The sequence below is a fragment of the Narcine bancroftii genome, chromosome 1 (genome assembly GCF_036971445.1).
Source record: "Narcine bancroftii isolate sNarBan1 chromosome 1, sNarBan1.hap1, whole genome shotgun sequence".
In the NCBI taxonomy this organism is placed as follows: Eukaryota; Metazoa; Chordata; class Chondrichthyes; order Torpediniformes; family Narcinidae; genus Narcine; species Narcine bancroftii.
The window spans coordinates 208,330,455-208,347,957 of record NC_091469.1 but is presented as its reverse complement, the minus strand read 5'-3'; the positions used below and the strand labels follow the sequence as shown (position 1 = coordinate 208,347,957).

The following is a 17,503-nucleotide window of genomic DNA, read 5'->3' as shown; positions in this document are numbered from 1 at the left end:
CCTTTGTGTTTTCCTTTGTTTTTCCCGACTTTTCTGGAGAGGGCTGGAGTTCACCGTCCGGCCACTACTCCATCACGTGACTCCCCCTTTCTAAGTCTGGTCTTGATAACCATATGGGGTTAGAGAAGATCTTTGCACATTTTTCTTCACAAATTAGCCTGGAGTGTTCTGCTTTTTTTTACAGCTATGGTTACGAAAAGACATGACTTTTGATGGGGTGGTGTATACAATATTGGTGATGCACATGATACCACAATGGAATGGGATGGATTGGGTGTGACATAGGACCAATCGCTCTCTATTGGTCATCTGCACTCTTACTGACATGTTTGTGAACAAGACTGAAGTTAAACAGTATTCAGTCACCAACAAACTATTTATGGATTTAATTCTGACACCCAGAGATGTTCTCTATGCCTTCCAACAAAACTTCAGATCTGAACACAAGTTGTAAAGGAGTGGGTTAATTATTCTCTTGAAGCTGTTCTGTCATGCAGTTAATTCATACCTAATCTGTGACCTAGTTCCATACATCCACTTTAATTCCATTATGTCTTAATAGCTTTGCTTAACACAAATCTATTAATCATAGAATTAAAATCAACAACTGATGGAGTGTTAGTTGTCATTTGCAGAAACAAGTTCCAAATATTTGTCAGCCTTTCCTGATGTCATTTCTAAAAGGTATAGCTCTAATTTTGAGAGTCCAACCCCAGATTATATATTCCACAACAGGAGAAATTGTTTCATTCTACCTTCCCAACCCTGTCAATTCCCCTTAAAGATCCTTCAAATATTGACCAAATCACCTTGTGTTCTCTCAAATATCAGACAATGCAGTCTTCTTCAATTGTGCAATCCATTCTCGTACTCATAGTTCATACACTTCGGGGTGAAGCATTCATTCAGAATTCCTTTTAAGATATTGGGTAGTTTCTATGATCTCTGATATGAATGGTCTTCAGCACTGATCCGGAGAGCTTTGAAATTACACACGCTGGCAGCTCAAAATGAACTGATTGATGGAAGACAAAGGCTGACCTCAGGTTAAATCCATCCTGAGAGTGCTGTGACATGTTACCATTCATGTGGGAATGAATATAAAGTTTTCAATTCCCAATGAATCACAATTCAACTTTCATAATAGTATTTAATACAAATCAATATAAATGACGGGAATCTTAATTTTAAGTCAAAGAATACTTCCTGCTTGGTATAACACATGGATCCTTCTTAATGACACATTTTACCTCATGTGTGATTATTCAATTTCTGAAATGTGAAGGGATAACCAACCTATTTCCTTGTCTATTCCAGTAGAATCAAGGCCGGTGAAGGGACCTCGTATGAATGAGTGTATTGGTTTAAAAACACAGAAAAAGTACCCAGACTTCCACTCCACACATCTTTCAGACAGCATTAACAGAACTTGTTAATTCAATTTGCAAAAGTCCTCAGAGACTGATCTTGCATAAAGTTTTCTTTGACCAGACATAACCCAAGTACTTATTTTCAGCTCCATTGGAGACCTGATTCCATTTGAATAATTTTATTTTAGTATGAACTTTCACCTAAGAGCAATGCAGTGAAATTATAAAGTGATTACTTGAGAGCTGAAGAGAATGTCAAAAGACTTGCATGGATATTTTTCAGGTTCTGTTCCCACGAGTTGCTCGGGTCTGTAAGAATGACATGGGAGGTTCTCAAAGAGTGCTGGAGAAGCAATGGACATCATTTGTGAAGGCTCGTCTTAACTGTTCTGTGCCAGGGGACTCACATTTTTACTTCAACATCCTGCAGTCAGTGACAAATGTCTTACGCATATATGGTCGTGATGTCATTCTTGCAACATTTTCTACACCTTATAACAGGTAAGTGTTTTAGGCGGCATTTGTAATGCAAAACTTAAGCAATTAACATGATATTTTCAAAGCACATTGAAATTGTTAGTGCAGAAAGCTCTGCAAGTTAAGTGTAGATCGAATATCATTGTTCCAGGGTCCCAGAATGCATATGATTACTTTAAATTTTAAATGTAGGTATGCAGCACAGTAACAGGCCCATTTGGCCCACAAGCCCCTGCTGCCCAATTACACCCAGTTGGCCTACAGTCCCAGTACATTTTTGAAGGGTGGGAGGAAACCCACACAAACACGGGGAGAACGTACAAACTCCTACAGACAGCGGGGGTTTCGAACCTGGGTTGCAAACACTGGAGCAGCGAGGTGCTTTTAGAAATTTCCATTTTAAGAAGTGGACATTTTCACTCCAAATATGGCTGATATTTCTAAATGTTCTGCTGTTGTTACTCCTCTGAGGTTTTGTTTGCTGCTTCTCATTACTTAGTACAATTGACAAAGGCAGAATCCATATTTGAGCATGTCTTGAATCTGTAATGTTTGGTCCTTGGTTTTTCTCACAGTCATTTTGCTTTATTCTCTTGAGACACAAAACACTGCAGTTGCTGAAAACTAGAGGAAAAAAAATGAGCTCAGTGGGTCTCAGTGGATCGGGCAGCATCTGTGGAGTCAAGGCAATGCCCTCTGATGCAGTCCTAATCCAAGTTCTCACAAAACGTCAACCATATATTTGCCTGATATCGCTTGACCCACTAAATCTCCAACGTCTTCTGCAGGGGGCTGTGTTCGTGGAGAAGTCAGAGATGGAAGCCAGGTGTGGGATGGGCAGAGGGAAAATGCTCTGAAACTGTGTGAAAAGGCTTTTTCAGGTGCATTCTACGCCAAGAATGCACCTGAAGAAGCAGAAGCAGCCCTTTAAATTGCCGTTCAGGTGGCAGCGTTTAAAGTGCAACGCTGGCCACCTGAAAGGACACATCTGCACAGGATGCGGCTCTGAGCACACTCGGGCTCCTGCCCAGTGTCAGCTGTGATCAGCAGCCTGACCCTTTAACATCCGCTTTCAGCCAGCTGCATTCAGGTGGCTGGGGGAGCCACTGAGCTGAACTGATTATCCCTCTCGGAGGAGGGTTACAGAGCTCGCCTCAAGAGCGCCTCCTGCACATTCAGGTGGCCTCAAAACAGCCGCATATTGCCTAAGCATGCGGCTTTACATGTGGGGCATTTGGCCACCTGAAAGTGCCTAAAGATTATAATGAAGTGGCTTGTTAGCAGAAGAGCAGGAAGAATGTGCTAAGGATCGATTTGTTTCACGGGTCTTGAATAAGCAGTGACTTTCTGCTAAATGTCAAACTGCAGCATCCCTGGCTCAGCAGTCTGTGCATATGATATGGAGGACATTGCCACTGTTTTTTCTGGTCGATTCAAAGAGCAGAAGTCTTCTGATTCCACATGGACCCCTGTTCCTGAAGACCGAGTTCCTAAGCCAAGGTATGTCTGCCATTTTTTAAAAAAAAACATTTTAAAAGTTGCCAGCCTTTTATTCTATAAAAGCTTTATCTTTCTGTGGTCAGGTTGTTCATTAAAGTAAAATTCCACAACATTCTTTGCAAAACACACTGCATTCATTCCATTTACATCCCAATTAGCTTGGTTTCAATACACAACAGTGGGTTTTTTTCTTCATTTTGTCCCACACAAAACAATGAGTATACAAGGATAACATTTCACTAAATCCCGAAGCAATAGGAATTTCAAAATGAATATAAAAATGTTGTTATTTCCAATTTGCTGACTTTAATTTAAGATGAACCAAATCTGATGATACTGCTTCACACCTTATGAATACCTTCATGCTAAGTGTTGTTTTGAGCCAGAAGCTGGTAAATTCTTGGATCTCAGGTTAAAATGAGGCTCTTGGCTGTAGTGCATACACTATGTAAAACCTGTGTTTTAGTTATACTGTTTGGGGATAAATATTAGCTAGGGTACCTCAAATGAATATGAAGGGAACAAGTTTTCTTTATACAATTCACATTGTCATTTTGAAGGTTTTAATAGAATTTTGCTATTTTAAATGTCACGATCAATGTATCAGAAATATTCTCATGCTGAAATGCACTCACATGCAAATTAGGTTGTAAAAAATAAATTGTGAATGCGATATGTGCAAATGTTGAGTGCATTTGTTTAATATTCCTCTCACTGCGGGTTTTAGAAGAGGTGTAAAGCTATTTAATTTAAAGCAGGTTGATGCTTCCTGTTGAACAAAGAAAATGATTGAAGCAATTGCATTAAGTGGATTTGACTTCCATTTTGTTTGGCAAGCAATCACTCCCTTTAATTCTCTGTTAGAATAATCCTGTTGATTTGATCATTAATAGCAGAATAATAAAAGATATGGATAAATATATGAAAGATAGCATGCTGCAGTGATGTCTTACATTTTGACTGGAGAGTCAAATTGACAAAATAATTTTTGTTTTTAAAATATCTTTATTGAGATTAATTAAAAAAACATACACACATGTTAATTCAATATATGGGATGAAATATATGAAAAAAAAACAGATAATTTGTAGTTCTCTAATAATACCATATACATACATGATATAAATTGGTTTACCATTTTTAAACAAATCAATTTTCAAAACACATTAAAAGAAAAAACAAAGGAAAAAAAAACCCTGTTAATCGAACCCATCCCTCTAAACATGGTTAACTTGCATATCTAACATATAGGGGAAACGAAGGACGACATTCGGAAACCAGACAATGCTGTTCAGGTGCATCCAAACACCCTAATTCGTTAAATTATCATAATTTTCCATGAACGGGCCCCATGCCTTGTAAAAATTCACCTTTACATCTTTATCATTATATTTGGTTTTTTTTAAAACATAAGGAAGGACATGACCTCCTGTAACCATTGAGTATGAGTACTGGCTTTCCACTTTATCAACAGGAAAAAGCTAAAATTTGCTTGAGATGGAGTCAACAATATTTCCTATTATTGAGAAAATCTACATAGAACAATTAAGGGGCATGTTTCAAATTTGACCTTTAAAATAATTGATAAAGTTTGAAAGTAATTTTTCCTAAAATTTTCTAAACTAGGCCAAGACCAGAACATGTGTATCAATGAAGCCTCAAAAATGTTACATTTAGCTCATAATGGATCAATATCAGAATAGAAGCGAGATGCTTTAACTTTAGACATGTGTACTCCATGCACCACTTTGATAGTTTTAATTATAATATACATCACTTATTGAATATAATATATTCTTATTATATGCATCAATTATTGAATATTTTGTATTTACCCTCTAATTTTGCTCTTGAATGTGTTATTTCATTAGATGTCGAGAAGGCTCTTTATAGGGTGGAATGGCTCTTTATAGGGTGGAATGGGACTTAGAAAAGTTTAATTTTGGTCCAGCTTTTATTAAATGGGTTAAATTTCTATATTTATATCCCATGATCACAAATGTACAACCCACAACAGTCAAAAAAAAATTCAGGCTCTATTGGGGAACTTGACAAGGTTGCCCTTTAAAACTGTTGCTTTTTGATTTGTTATTAGGGCCTCTTGCTATAGCTTTACAGGAGTGTTAAGATTTTTCAGGGATAATTAGGAATGGTGTTGAACACAAAGTTTATTTTATATGCAGATGACATTTTGCTTTTCATTTGAAACCCAGAGGTTTCTATTCCAAACATATTGACTCTATTTGCCCATATGGGCCAGTTCTCAGGTTATAAAATAAATTTGCATAAGAGTGAACTATTACGCCAAAATGGGTCATCTTTAAGATATTCTAATAAGTTAAGTGAATGATCGATCAATTTAGAAACATTGGAATTACAATTACTCTGAGTTATAACAATTTTTTGAAGGAAAATTATTCTGCAACATTTAATCAGATTAAAGTTCTATAATTAGGATGGCCACCTTGTCTATTAACTATATATTACCAAAATTTTGATATTTTTTCCAGTCTATACCAATCTTCATTTTTTTCTTTGTATATATGGAAAGGAAAACAACCTCGTTTAAACAAATTGCATCTTTTTAAAAAAACTAAAAGAAACAAGAGGACTGTTCCTTTCAAATTTCAGATTCTTCAATATATGTAATTTGCATCTTTTATTAAAATTTGATAAATTAGTTTACTGCGTGTCTTGGGTGGAAATGGAATTGAATTTTTCAAAAAATAAATCTATGTTGGCAGTCCTAGGGTCCTTTTTACCTTTTTCTTTTCCTAAATTAAAATGAGGCATAGGTTGAGAACATGGGCATAAATTAGAATTTTTTTTAAATTTCTCTGGCCAGTCCTATTAATCATATATTTTCTACCTCCTTCGTCAGAATCAGGTTTTTGAGAGTGGAATAGACTGGGGATTAATAATTTTAAAAATCTTTTTATTCAACATAATTTTGCTTCTTTTGAACAACTGAGGTCAATATTTAAGTGACCCAGTAGTCATTTTTTTTCAGATATCTACAAGTCGGACATTTTGTCCAGTCTCAAGCAAACATTCTTGATTCACTTTCTGGCTTTTAATTTTCTCATCGACGCTCAATATCAATTATTTACAGCGACGTGAAGGATTCGAGAACCAGTTTCACGAGTTAAGATCAAGTGTGATTGGGAATGTGATTTGGATCTGTCACTCACAAACGAGGACTGGGACACTGTTCTAAATTGGATTAATGAATCCCCCTCCTGTCTGTGAAATTGCTTGCTGCAAATCAAAATAATTTTTGAGGGTCACTATGATTTAAGTTAAAGTCAAGTGTTATTTTCCAGACATGTTTTTGTAGACAGAATTATTTTAAAATGTATTAGCCACCTAATGTCTATTTAAATTTCTGCCGTGCAAGAGCAATGCAATAGTGCTTCAGTTATTTGAAGTAGATGGAATAATGATGTAGATTTATTTAACAGCATGATGTGCTTTATTTAGTTTTTAACCTTTATTAGTTAATGGAGACTCAGTGGCAGCCCACGTCTGTATCCAGACAACATTCCATGATTGATTCTTAAAATACTTGCTGCTTTGCAAGTTAAATTCAACTATAATAATTAGAACAATATAACAACTTCACTCCCCCCCCCCCCACCTCATCCCCCACTGATTCAATAACTTATTTTGTTGGTCATTCATTTCTTCATTGAATGAATTATATATTAAGCTCTGAACTTCCAGAATTTCCATTTCAATGATATGCTGTATACTTCATTTTTTACTTCTCAAATAAATTTTGTTGTCCAGACAGCACATCACAAAATGCCATGGTACTGCAAATGGCTAAAGATAATCTCCTAACACCCATGCGTGTCACTCAAGAAATGGTTTGACAAGTTTCCTGTTATCTTTGCTATGGATAAAATGCTGGACATTCTCATCAGATGGAATTTATTGCTAATAATCCATGATTCTTTATTTTGAGCAATTATCTGGGGGAAGAGGAATGAACTACTTATCAGATGTAAACCAGACTGCAGTCCAGTATTGTGCAACTATTGCAAGCTGGCTGTGTGTAGATGTCATTAACTGCAAAATGTGTATTTATTGTCTATTTTCATGAAAGAACAATTGCATTTTCAGCAGATAGTTTGGATGATGAAGCCTTAATGGTTATTCATGGCAATAGGGCAATCTGATCTCCTCTTTATCCAGCCCATGTTCCTGTCGAATCCTGAGGTCAAACAAAATTGACACTCTTAGGTTGAGTTCAAATATGCTCAATCTTTATTCCACCTGTTACTGTTTTTGTTACTCCCTTATGGTCTTGTGCAACATGCCAGCCGTTAAAATCGATAGCCAATCTATTTTATCATGCAAGGCATTATAGTTGATAATCGAACTATATTATCTATCACTATGACAGTACCATGCTAGCAGTTCGAATAGGACTGGAAAGTTATCTGTGAGCCACATATTAAGCACCAAAGATTTGAAAGTTCTGTGATTGATCATGTGGAAATACCTTGATCAGATTTTTTAAATCACCAATATGAAGTGAATGTTTTGTTGCGATCCAATTGTTGTAGAAGAAAACAATCTTTAAATCTCATTGAAAAGTTAAATAAACCAGGGGAAGTACAAGTATGTTGTTTTATTGACAAGTTTACTATTTCCTCAATTACCTCATCTTAGCATGCCAATTTTGCAGAAAGGGTTTGCTGGCTGCTTTCTCCTCCAACAATAACATCCCTGTTCTTTTGCATAGGCCCGGTAGTTGTGCAGGTTCACTATCTTTGGAAAGATATACCACCTCCAACGGATTTCCCGATGACACACTCAATTTCATTAAAACTCACCCTCTCCTGGATGAAGCTGTACCCTCAATTTACAATAAACCATGGTTTTTGAGGACAATGGTCAGGTTAGTGCTCCCCTTGATCTTGGTCTTGATTTAAGCAAATGTCAATCCTTTCTCACAGCTGTAATTGTCCAACCTGAACCTTCTGACTTCTAAAATCAAGAGAATTAAGGTATGTTAGATTTTATTTGATGTTTTTATAAATACTACCCAGATTTTTTCTTTCTTTTCTATTGGGTTGTTGGGGAAAGGGGGGATTTTTTAAAGTCACTATGTATTAATTTTTTTCATTATTTTCTAATGAGAAATTTATGTATACATTTTTGATGCATATGTGAAATTAAATAAAATTTTTAAAAAGAATATGCAGGATAAAAATACAAAGTACTTCCAATTGCAAAAAGAATAATGATTTTGAGCTTATTGTCATATATATTGCACAGTGTACATATACTGTGAGAGATTATGTTATATTTTATATTATGTATAGATATGTTTTTGGAAGATAGATTGTGAGCTTTTAGTTAGGTTACAAACAGATACAAATGCTTCAGAACAGACCTAATTTTAAAATGCAAGAGTTATGCATAAGGTGGTGCCTACAAGTCTGCAAAGACAATAGACTCCTGTGCTGGAAGATTTTCACAAAGAGGTGCAAATGAAAGGGCCCATCTCTGGAAATGAATAATCTCTCATGAATTGATTTTGGGAGTCAGCAAGCTGTTTTGGTGGTGAGTGCTGTTTTAGGAAGCTCATGTGGTTTTGCAAGCAGAGAGTCAAAAAGGTTTTTCTCTGAGCGTGACAGGGAGAGAGAGAGAGAGAGAGAGAGGAGAAAGGGGGAGAGAGAGACTCTGGTTTTCTGCAGTGGCTTTTGGAAGCTTGTTTTGAAATGCCATTTTGAGAATGGGTTGTGAGTTCTGAGTTCAGCCTTGTCAAAGCCCTTGTGGTCCATACAAGAGGAGATGGCTGGCTGTATAATGTTTTGCCTGAGATAAGGGAAACAGAAAAGAAATTCTGTGGTGACCTGAAAAAAAGAGGTTATCATTGAGAAAACCCTGATGGGGCAAGTTTCTTTGGCAAGACACTGAAGTGGCTGATTGGAAAGAATAAGATTGTGTGTGTCCAACAAGCAACAAATCTCTTTGAACCTTCCTGAGCGGTAACCATTTAACTTTCAAGCACCAAAGCCTGGTGAAGGGTCATAAATGTTAAAATCTGTGCATAATATAAGAATTACCTGATACTGATGAACTTGGAGGAGTGAGAAGTGAGATTGGACTGTGAATCAAAGAACTTTTCTGAACATATACACACATTACATATACACGTGTGCTTAGAATTAGAAGGGGGTTGAGTTAGGTTAAGTTAATAGTAATAAATTAAAGTTTGATCCTGTTTTTATGTTTAAAGAAAATTAAAAGTAACTTTTGTTTAAGTAACCATTTGCCTTGGTGAATTTCTATTGCTGCTGGGTTTTGGGGTCCTTCGGGCCTGTAACGATACACTGATATCCTTACTTAGTGCAGTTGAACAGGTTCTTGTAAAAATAAACTATCACAGTAAATTTAGTTGAATTAAAATAGGCAATTAATACATAAGATTGATGGATAATAAATTTCACTGCATTCCTTGTGGAAAAAACATGTCTTGGAATAGTGCAGACGGAGCAGCCCACGATTAATGTATCATGGGGAGGTTCAAGAATCTGATAGCAGTTGGACATTATCTGTTCTTAATCCGTCTTCAGAATGATGTTCAGTTATTAGCAAATCTGAACGTGGTATTTTTGGTAGCCAAAGGCATTAAGGCATATACTTAAGAAAAGTCATCAGATATGATCTAATTGAATGGCTAAACAGCCTCGATAGAACTGCAAACTAAACTGTCTGCTTGTTTTCCTCAGATGAAAAAAAATGCTGAGTAAGTTTTCTCAATATAATTTTATCAAAAAGACAGAGGGCAGGAACACAGCACAATATCATTGTATGAAATGAAATGGTTCCCCACTGGGTTTTCTATTTGTTTTAGGCAATCAGCAAAGATAGTTTCTAAATTGTATGCAGCGTGTTAAGTGAAGAGACTTGTTGAGGATTGTCCTGATACAATGCAATTGTAAAAGAAAGGACATCTTTCAAGCAGGAGATGTTGTAAGAAAAGTGGGTTAACTTGAAGCATGTTGGGAACATTAAGCATGTCTTACAATCCAATTAACATTATATCCACTTCTGACACTTTTGTGTATTATGTTTCGAAGAAAACATTTTTGCTGTTCTAGCTTTGGTATCAGTTTTGGTTGGCTTGTGCGAGCTCCTGTTCATTGGTAGCAGTGTGGTTGCTGGGGAAATATTTATTTAGTGTGTGACTTTCTGTAGCGTCTGGTTAAAGACAGCACAGCTGGTAAGAGTTTAAACAGTGAGTACATTGTTATGCCCTTATATAGAGAAAGATCAGTTCTCTGAAAAATCATATTTCACGGGTTGAACAATGCAGCCCTTGGTACAGATATATTTAGAATTTAACTTCTGTTGATCTGCCAGTGAAGGTGAACAAAAGGGAGCTTGTCTGTTTCTTGAACAAGTCAACATATTACTGTTAAATGGAAACCAACTCTGATTAAAGAATCCACTTGATAGGTCGCACACAGCAAAAGCTCTCTGTTATGTTGTGAAGGAACTCATTACATTTTGATTTCATTTTGTTGCCCTTTATCTGTTTTGTTGGCTTTTAAGAAAAGACAGATTATTTTGTTGGAGATGATACTGAAATATACCTAGTATTCACGGTGGTTTCAGTATATCGCTGAATTTAAAATAAATTTCACAAAACTTGTTCATTTCTTTTTAAAATAGGTATCGATTGACAAAAATTGCAGTGGATATTGCTGCTGGTCCGTACCAGAATCACACTGTGGTTTTTCTGGGATCAGAGAAAGGAATCATCTTAAAATTTCTGGCCAAAGCGAACATGGGCTCCATCAATGAGAGCATCTTCCTGGAGGAAATTAACATCTACAATGTCGAAAAGTAGGTGCCCCATCACAGTTGGGAGTTAAGCCAAAAAATACTCATTGTTTAGTTTCAAATAAAAATAATGATTAATACCAAATACATTGTACTTATCCACCAAAATTCTTCCTTGCTGCAGAAGAATGTCATACATAGCTTACAATGTATGAATTAAGAAGAGTCAATGAATATAAAAGATACAGATTATCCTAGTGCAAGAAAAAAAAGTGGCTGCGAAGGTGTAGACAAACCTTATCATGGTGTTGGAGCAGTCTCTGATTAGTATAGCAAAGGGAAGTTCAAGAACTCAATAGCTAATTGGAAAGAAACTGTTCTTGAACCTAGAGGTGCTGTCTTCAGCTTTCTGCACAGGTCAAAAAAGAATGCATTAAAATGAGGCCATGACATCAATCACGCAGCCCCTGTGCTCGGCACAGCTGCGAAGGGCAGATCTTGTGAAACATCTCAGGCTCCTTTATGTTAATAGTTCCCCAAAACTGTTCCGATGAGAAGGTCAAGATTCAATTTATTGTCATTGTAATAAAGCAGTGTCGTATTACATGAAATTGCTGTAAGGCAGACAGATTCGCCGTCAGCAGAAATATTAAATAAACAAAATAAAAAGAGACATCCTGCCAACAAAACCAAGAGGCGGCCCATGCAAGTGAATGGGCAAGCACACAAAGTCCATCTAGGGGACAGGACGGAACCCGGGATAGGACCTATGAAGGAGCACAGGAGAGGTGCCCCAAGGTGCTGCCCATTAAATCCCATATTTAATCTCAGATCTCTCTTTGAGTAACTGATCTCAGTCAAGGCCAAAGTGGCCATTGAATTTAGCATGTAAACATTGACCATGAATCTAGCTTCTGATGAAAACAGCACATTAACCTACAACCCCATACGTTTTGGAGCGTGGGAGAAAACGGAGCCCCCGGAGGAAACCCACACAGACACAGGGAGAATGTACAACCCCCTTACAGACAGCGCCGGATTCAAACCCGAATTGCTGGCGCTACAACAGCATTGCACTAACTGCTACGCTAAGCATGCTGTCCCAAGACATTAATTACATAATGATCCCCACTCTGCACAGACAGAAAAAAATGAATGAATAGTTTCTTGGGGCAGGGAGAGCTGCTAATTCCCATAGAAATTGTGACACCTTGTGATTTGAAGTAACTCTCATAATGTAAAAGTTGCTGTTTGGTGTTAGGTGCAGTGTTGATGGTGCAGAAGACAGAAGAATTGTCGGTATGCAGCTTGATAAACCCAGCAATGCTCTGTTTGTGGCATTCTCCACTTGTGTTGTGCGGATGCCTCTTGCTCGATGTGAACGACACAGCAAGTGCAAAAAGTGAGTACCCAATTTTCTTGAGGCTTGTGTGTGTGTGTGCACATGTGATTCTGTGGGATTGTGCATGTTGTGTGTGTGACTGGGATTATGTGTTGTGTTTGTGAGATTGTGTGTGTGTGATTGTGTGGGTTTGTGTGTGTGTGGATGTGTGATTGTGTGCGTGTACACACGTGTGTGTATTGTGTGTGTGAACATGTGATTGTGTGGGTTTATGTGTGGCATTTTGTGGGTGTGTGCACGCGTGCGCACTCGCACACACGCACCATTTTTGGCTGGGGTTTACATCATTAAAACGTTAGATATGCATTGCAAAGATTTTTTATTTCTCCAGGGCTTGTGTTGCCTCTCGGGACCCCTACTGTGGTTGGCTGAAGGAGGGATCATGTGTGCAGCTGTCACCGGCAACTAAGTGAGTAATTTCTTCTAAATAAAGGCGAGGTGAACAGGCAAAATCTGTGACTGGAGAATTTAAGCAAGCGGCATTGATAGTACAAAAGGACCAAGCCTTGTTGGCAACTGTTTTCCATTGAAATCAATGCAGTAAAGTTGTTTGCTGCCTGTTCCCCAGAGTGTTGATGGAGGATTAAATGTCATCTGCTAATAGCAGACAAATTGGCTGTTTGCTTTCTTTTTATTCTAAATGAACAGACGCTCTTTGGTGGTCTTGGTGGTTAGAAACTCAAACTGAAAAATTGATGAGTTTGCTGAACTGGGATCATTCGTTTGGTTATCACAGTACAGTACACAGAAGTGCTGGAAAAACTCAGCAGGTCCTGCAGCATCTATAGTCAGTAAGAGGCAGTCAACATATATCATAACAGAATAAAAGGCTGAGACTACGCTTCTTCCCATTCCCCAGCATTTTTTACTCCTGTTCCTTCAGGTTATGCTCTCCCATAGAGAAAAGATTTACTGCCAATTCAAAGCACCACTCCTCTCCTCCAACGTGAGCTGATATTTGCTGCTTGATTTTTATGTCCACAAGCGCAGATTCTCAACTGGCCACCCCAACTGCGCACGTTGATATAAGAGTCACACCCTTTATTAATATGTAACTATTGGTACATAATCTTTTATCCGAAATTCTGAAAACCGATACCTCCGAAAACCAAACATTTGTTCCACAGATGTCATCTGCACTTCAAAGCTCGCGTTTGGCGCCAAACGTGACCCGACGCGACCCGCTCCCATCCAGCGCACCTACCCATCAGCCATGCCTCTGCTGCTCACGGACTTGGAAGACTGTGAAAGTGTCAAAAAGAGCTGCAGAGTCCCCTATGGGTAACAAGGAGAAGCAGAAAAGGAAGCGCCTCTAATTATCGATGGCATAGAAAGTAGAGTTATGGCAGAAGCTTGATCATGGTGTGGAAACTATCACCATATGTGACTTAAAGAAGCAGAACCATAAACTGTTGAAATTTTACTTTTATATAAAAAGTACACTAGTAATTGTTTTTGTATGGTTTATCTTTATCTCACTTAATTTACCAACCCCCCCACCCCTGTCCAGCGTTGCCGTAACCACCCCACCCAGTGCCCCCCCTTCCTTCTTGTAGGAGTGTTTGATTTTTGCAAATCTGAAAACAGCCAATTACTTAACTTGCCGCCATTACTATTAATCTGTTATCTGAAAAATTCCAAAAAGTGGCTAGTCCCAAGGGTTTCGGTTATGTACCTGTATATGGTACAGGGCATCATTTCTTTGGCTTGGCTTCGCGGACGAAGATTTATGGAGGGGGTAAAAGTCCACGTCAGCTGCAGGCTCGTTTGTGGCTGACAAGTCCGATGCGGGACAGGCAGACAGTACTATGAAACAGGTAGGTCTTGGACCCTGAATAAGTAAAGGGCTTTGATATTCATTAAGGTATCAGAAGGCCACCAATGACCTAATATCAGAGGGTATTAGACCAATGCATACCTGTCTACCATATTGCATGCTATTTAGTATCCTAAATGCAGGTGATATGTAACCAATAATTTATACAAGATATGCCTATTGTAATTTTTGATGCTTTTCCAGTGTTATCCCATTCTGTCCATTTTCCCGTAAAGCGCTTAAGGGCAAGCTGCCAATAACATTTGCACCATTCTACTGCCAGGCAGCGACCCAAGTCCAAGAAGGGTGTAATTATGTCTCCTTCTTGGCCAGTGATAATACTGAAGGAAGATGAAACAGTGGTCTCTATTAATTATAATTTCACCTTTCACATAAATACTGCAGTTACAGAGGAGGAAAGATGGTGGTTTTTCCGCTGCAAGTGTGACCTCTTGCTGAAAAACTCCTCTGTATCTACAAGGTACAAATCACGAGTGTGATATCATCCTGTCCAATTGCCTGGATGAGTGGGGTTCTAATAACACGCAACAAGATGGCAAAGGTATACACGCTTGATTGGCTCTCCACATATCAACCTACCCATTCATTTCCTCCATTACCAGGGCATGTTTAGCTGCAGTGGCCAAATGAATGCAGTGCAGTTGCTCACTTATGTTACTCCAACAGCATTGCCCAAACACGGGATCTCCACCACCAAGAAAAACAATGTGTATTCGAGCACCATAAGAATCCCTCCCAAGTTGTATGATGACAGTAAATGTTCTATTTATATTTTACATTCCAGCTAGATACAGAGATTGTTCATACTATCAATAAGATTGAGAGAGTGCAGAAAAGATTTACTAGGATGTTGCCGTGTCTTCAGGAGTTGAGTTACAGGGAAAGGTTAAACGGGTTAGGACTTTATTCCTTGGAGACTTGATAGAGGTTTACAAGTTTATGAGAGGTATAGACAAAGAGGAATAGGCTTTTTCCACTTAGATTGGGGGAGATAAATATGAGAGTTGATCATTTTAAGCTGAAAGGGGAAAGGTTTAGGGGGAACATTAGGGGAAAGTTCTTCACTCAGAGAGTGGTTGGAGTGTGGAATGAACTGCCATCTGATGTGGTGAATGCAGGCTCAATTGTGTGTTTTAAGAATATATTGGATAGATACATGGACGGGAAAGGAATGAAGGGTTATGGAATAGGAGCAGGTCAATGGGATTAGTAAAATAATGGTCAGGACAGACTAGAGGGGCTGGATGGCCTGTTTCCTGTGCTGTAGCACTCTATAGTTCCATATTCCACGTTGAACACAGCGATTTGCTGACAATTCCAATGTTTCTGATCAGTGTGCTTGTAGGCTATCTATTGGGATTATATGTCTGAACTCAGATTTAATTTTAGAATGTAGTATATTTTCATTGGTTCCATCAGCTGGCTTTAGAATTGAAACACGGGAAATAAAAAGCTAGTAAAGTTCCGTCATTAGCAAGGATCTATACTTTTACCCCGACTTTGCTCCTGACCTGGCTCATCATGTCCACATGCTCCTCCCCCCCCAAATTGATCTCCGCTTACCTCGACTTTTTTGTCCCCTCTGGTCAGGTCCCTCCCCACCTACATCTGGGACACTTCACATGCCATTCATCACTTCAACAACTTCCAGTTCCCTGAACTTGATCGCCTCATGTTTACCATGAATATTCAATCTCTATACACCTCCATTCCCCAAACTGAAGGCCTCAAAGCCCTTTGTTTCTTTCTGGGAAATGGACCTAACTGGTTCCCCTTCACCACCACCCTCCTCCGGCTGGAAGAACTTGCCCTCATCCTCAATAATTTCTTTGACTCATCACACTTTCTCCAGGTCAAAGGGGTACCCATACATACCAGCTCTGTCTGCCTTTTTGTTGGTTACGTGGAGCAATCCATTCTGCAAGCCTACACAGGCAGGGCCCCTCAACTCTTCCTCTGCTACATCGATGACTACTTTGGTGTTCCCTCATGCTCCCATGATGAGCTCGTTGACTTCATCCATTTTGCTGCCAAATTTTTCCACAACCTCAAATTCACTTGGTCCATCTCTAGCAGCCCTGTACCTCCCTTCCCTGTCTCCTTTTGCACAGATATGATAAATTCTCACCTCCCATTATCATAGCCAGTTATCACCTTTTGCTGGTCTGGATTCAACCCTCCAGCCAGCATTGTGTGAACTCTGAGATTTCCTGCTTCTGGCTCATTCTGCTTCTTCCTTGAAGATGGGCCCAGGCCCGGAACGTCAGCCATATATCTTTGCTTTTTATGGATTCTGAAAGACTGTCTCAGTTCCTTCAGCATTTTGGTGTGTGTTTACTGCCCTCATCACGATGCCACCTGAACCCTCCAGTTCTCTGACCTGGAGACCAGGAGAATTGTGCTTTCACCTCTTTCTCAACTGGGATTGCTAACTAGTGAACATCAAGCGTCATCCCGTGATTTTTGGTCTATGCATGATCCACACAGAATGTGGTCAATTCTTCCTGAACTACCAGCTGAATTTGACTTTTTGAAGTTTTAGTTATCATTTTATTCATTATAACCATTAAATGATATTCTATCTTTCCCTCATGCAGATCATCATTTGAACAAGATATTGAGCATGGGAACACAGATGGTCTAGGAGACTGCCAAAGTAATCAAACCTACTTTTATTCATGGGTTAAAACCGTTTCTGCAATATTATTGATCTGCAATGCATTGAAGTCCATAAAGAAAATATTTTGCATGTATCAAAAACATTTTAAAAATGTCTTGAACTGTTTTGTCGAGAAGGACATTGGCTTGGCCATTTCCTATAATATTTTTTTTTAAATGTAAGTTAACGATACGGCACTGTAATAGGCCCCTCTGGCCCATGAGCCCATGCTACCCAAATACACCGATTAATCGACAAACACCATTTTTTTTTTTGGAGGGTGAGAGGAAGCCAGAGCACTAGGAGGAAACCTAGACCCATTAGGAAGAACTCAAAATGCTGAGGACCCTGTGATATTTGATGACAGAACATCATTCAAGAGGTGAACTCTTGCAAGGCCTGATGACGTAACTGCCGGGGGACTGAAAGTCTGTGCCAACCAACAAGCCAGACTG

General features: G+C 38.6%; 1 protein-coding gene across 3 annotated transcripts in view; it reads left to right on the top strand.

Moving 5' to 3' along the window:
- The window catches only part of sema6a (sema domain, transmembrane domain (TM), and cytoplasmic domain, (semaphorin) 6A), a 129,898-nt gene that overhangs the window by 89,975 nt on the left and 22,420 nt on the right, over positions 1-17,503 (top strand). For all 3 annotated transcript variants that reach the window (XM_069889885.1, XM_069889874.1, XM_069889866.1), the window contains exons 10-16: positions 1,654-1,871; positions 3,216-3,347; positions 8,098-8,253; positions 11,040-11,213; positions 12,412-12,552; positions 12,884-12,961; positions 16,987-17,045. In XM_069889885.1, the coding sequence (XP_069745986.1) occupies positions 1,654-1,871; positions 3,216-3,347; positions 8,098-8,253; positions 11,040-11,213; positions 12,412-12,552; positions 12,884-12,961; positions 16,987-17,045 (958 nt within the window). The remainder of the gene's footprint in view (positions 1-1,653; positions 1,872-3,215; positions 3,348-8,097; positions 8,254-11,039; positions 11,214-12,411; positions 12,553-12,883; positions 12,962-16,986; positions 17,046-17,503) is intronic.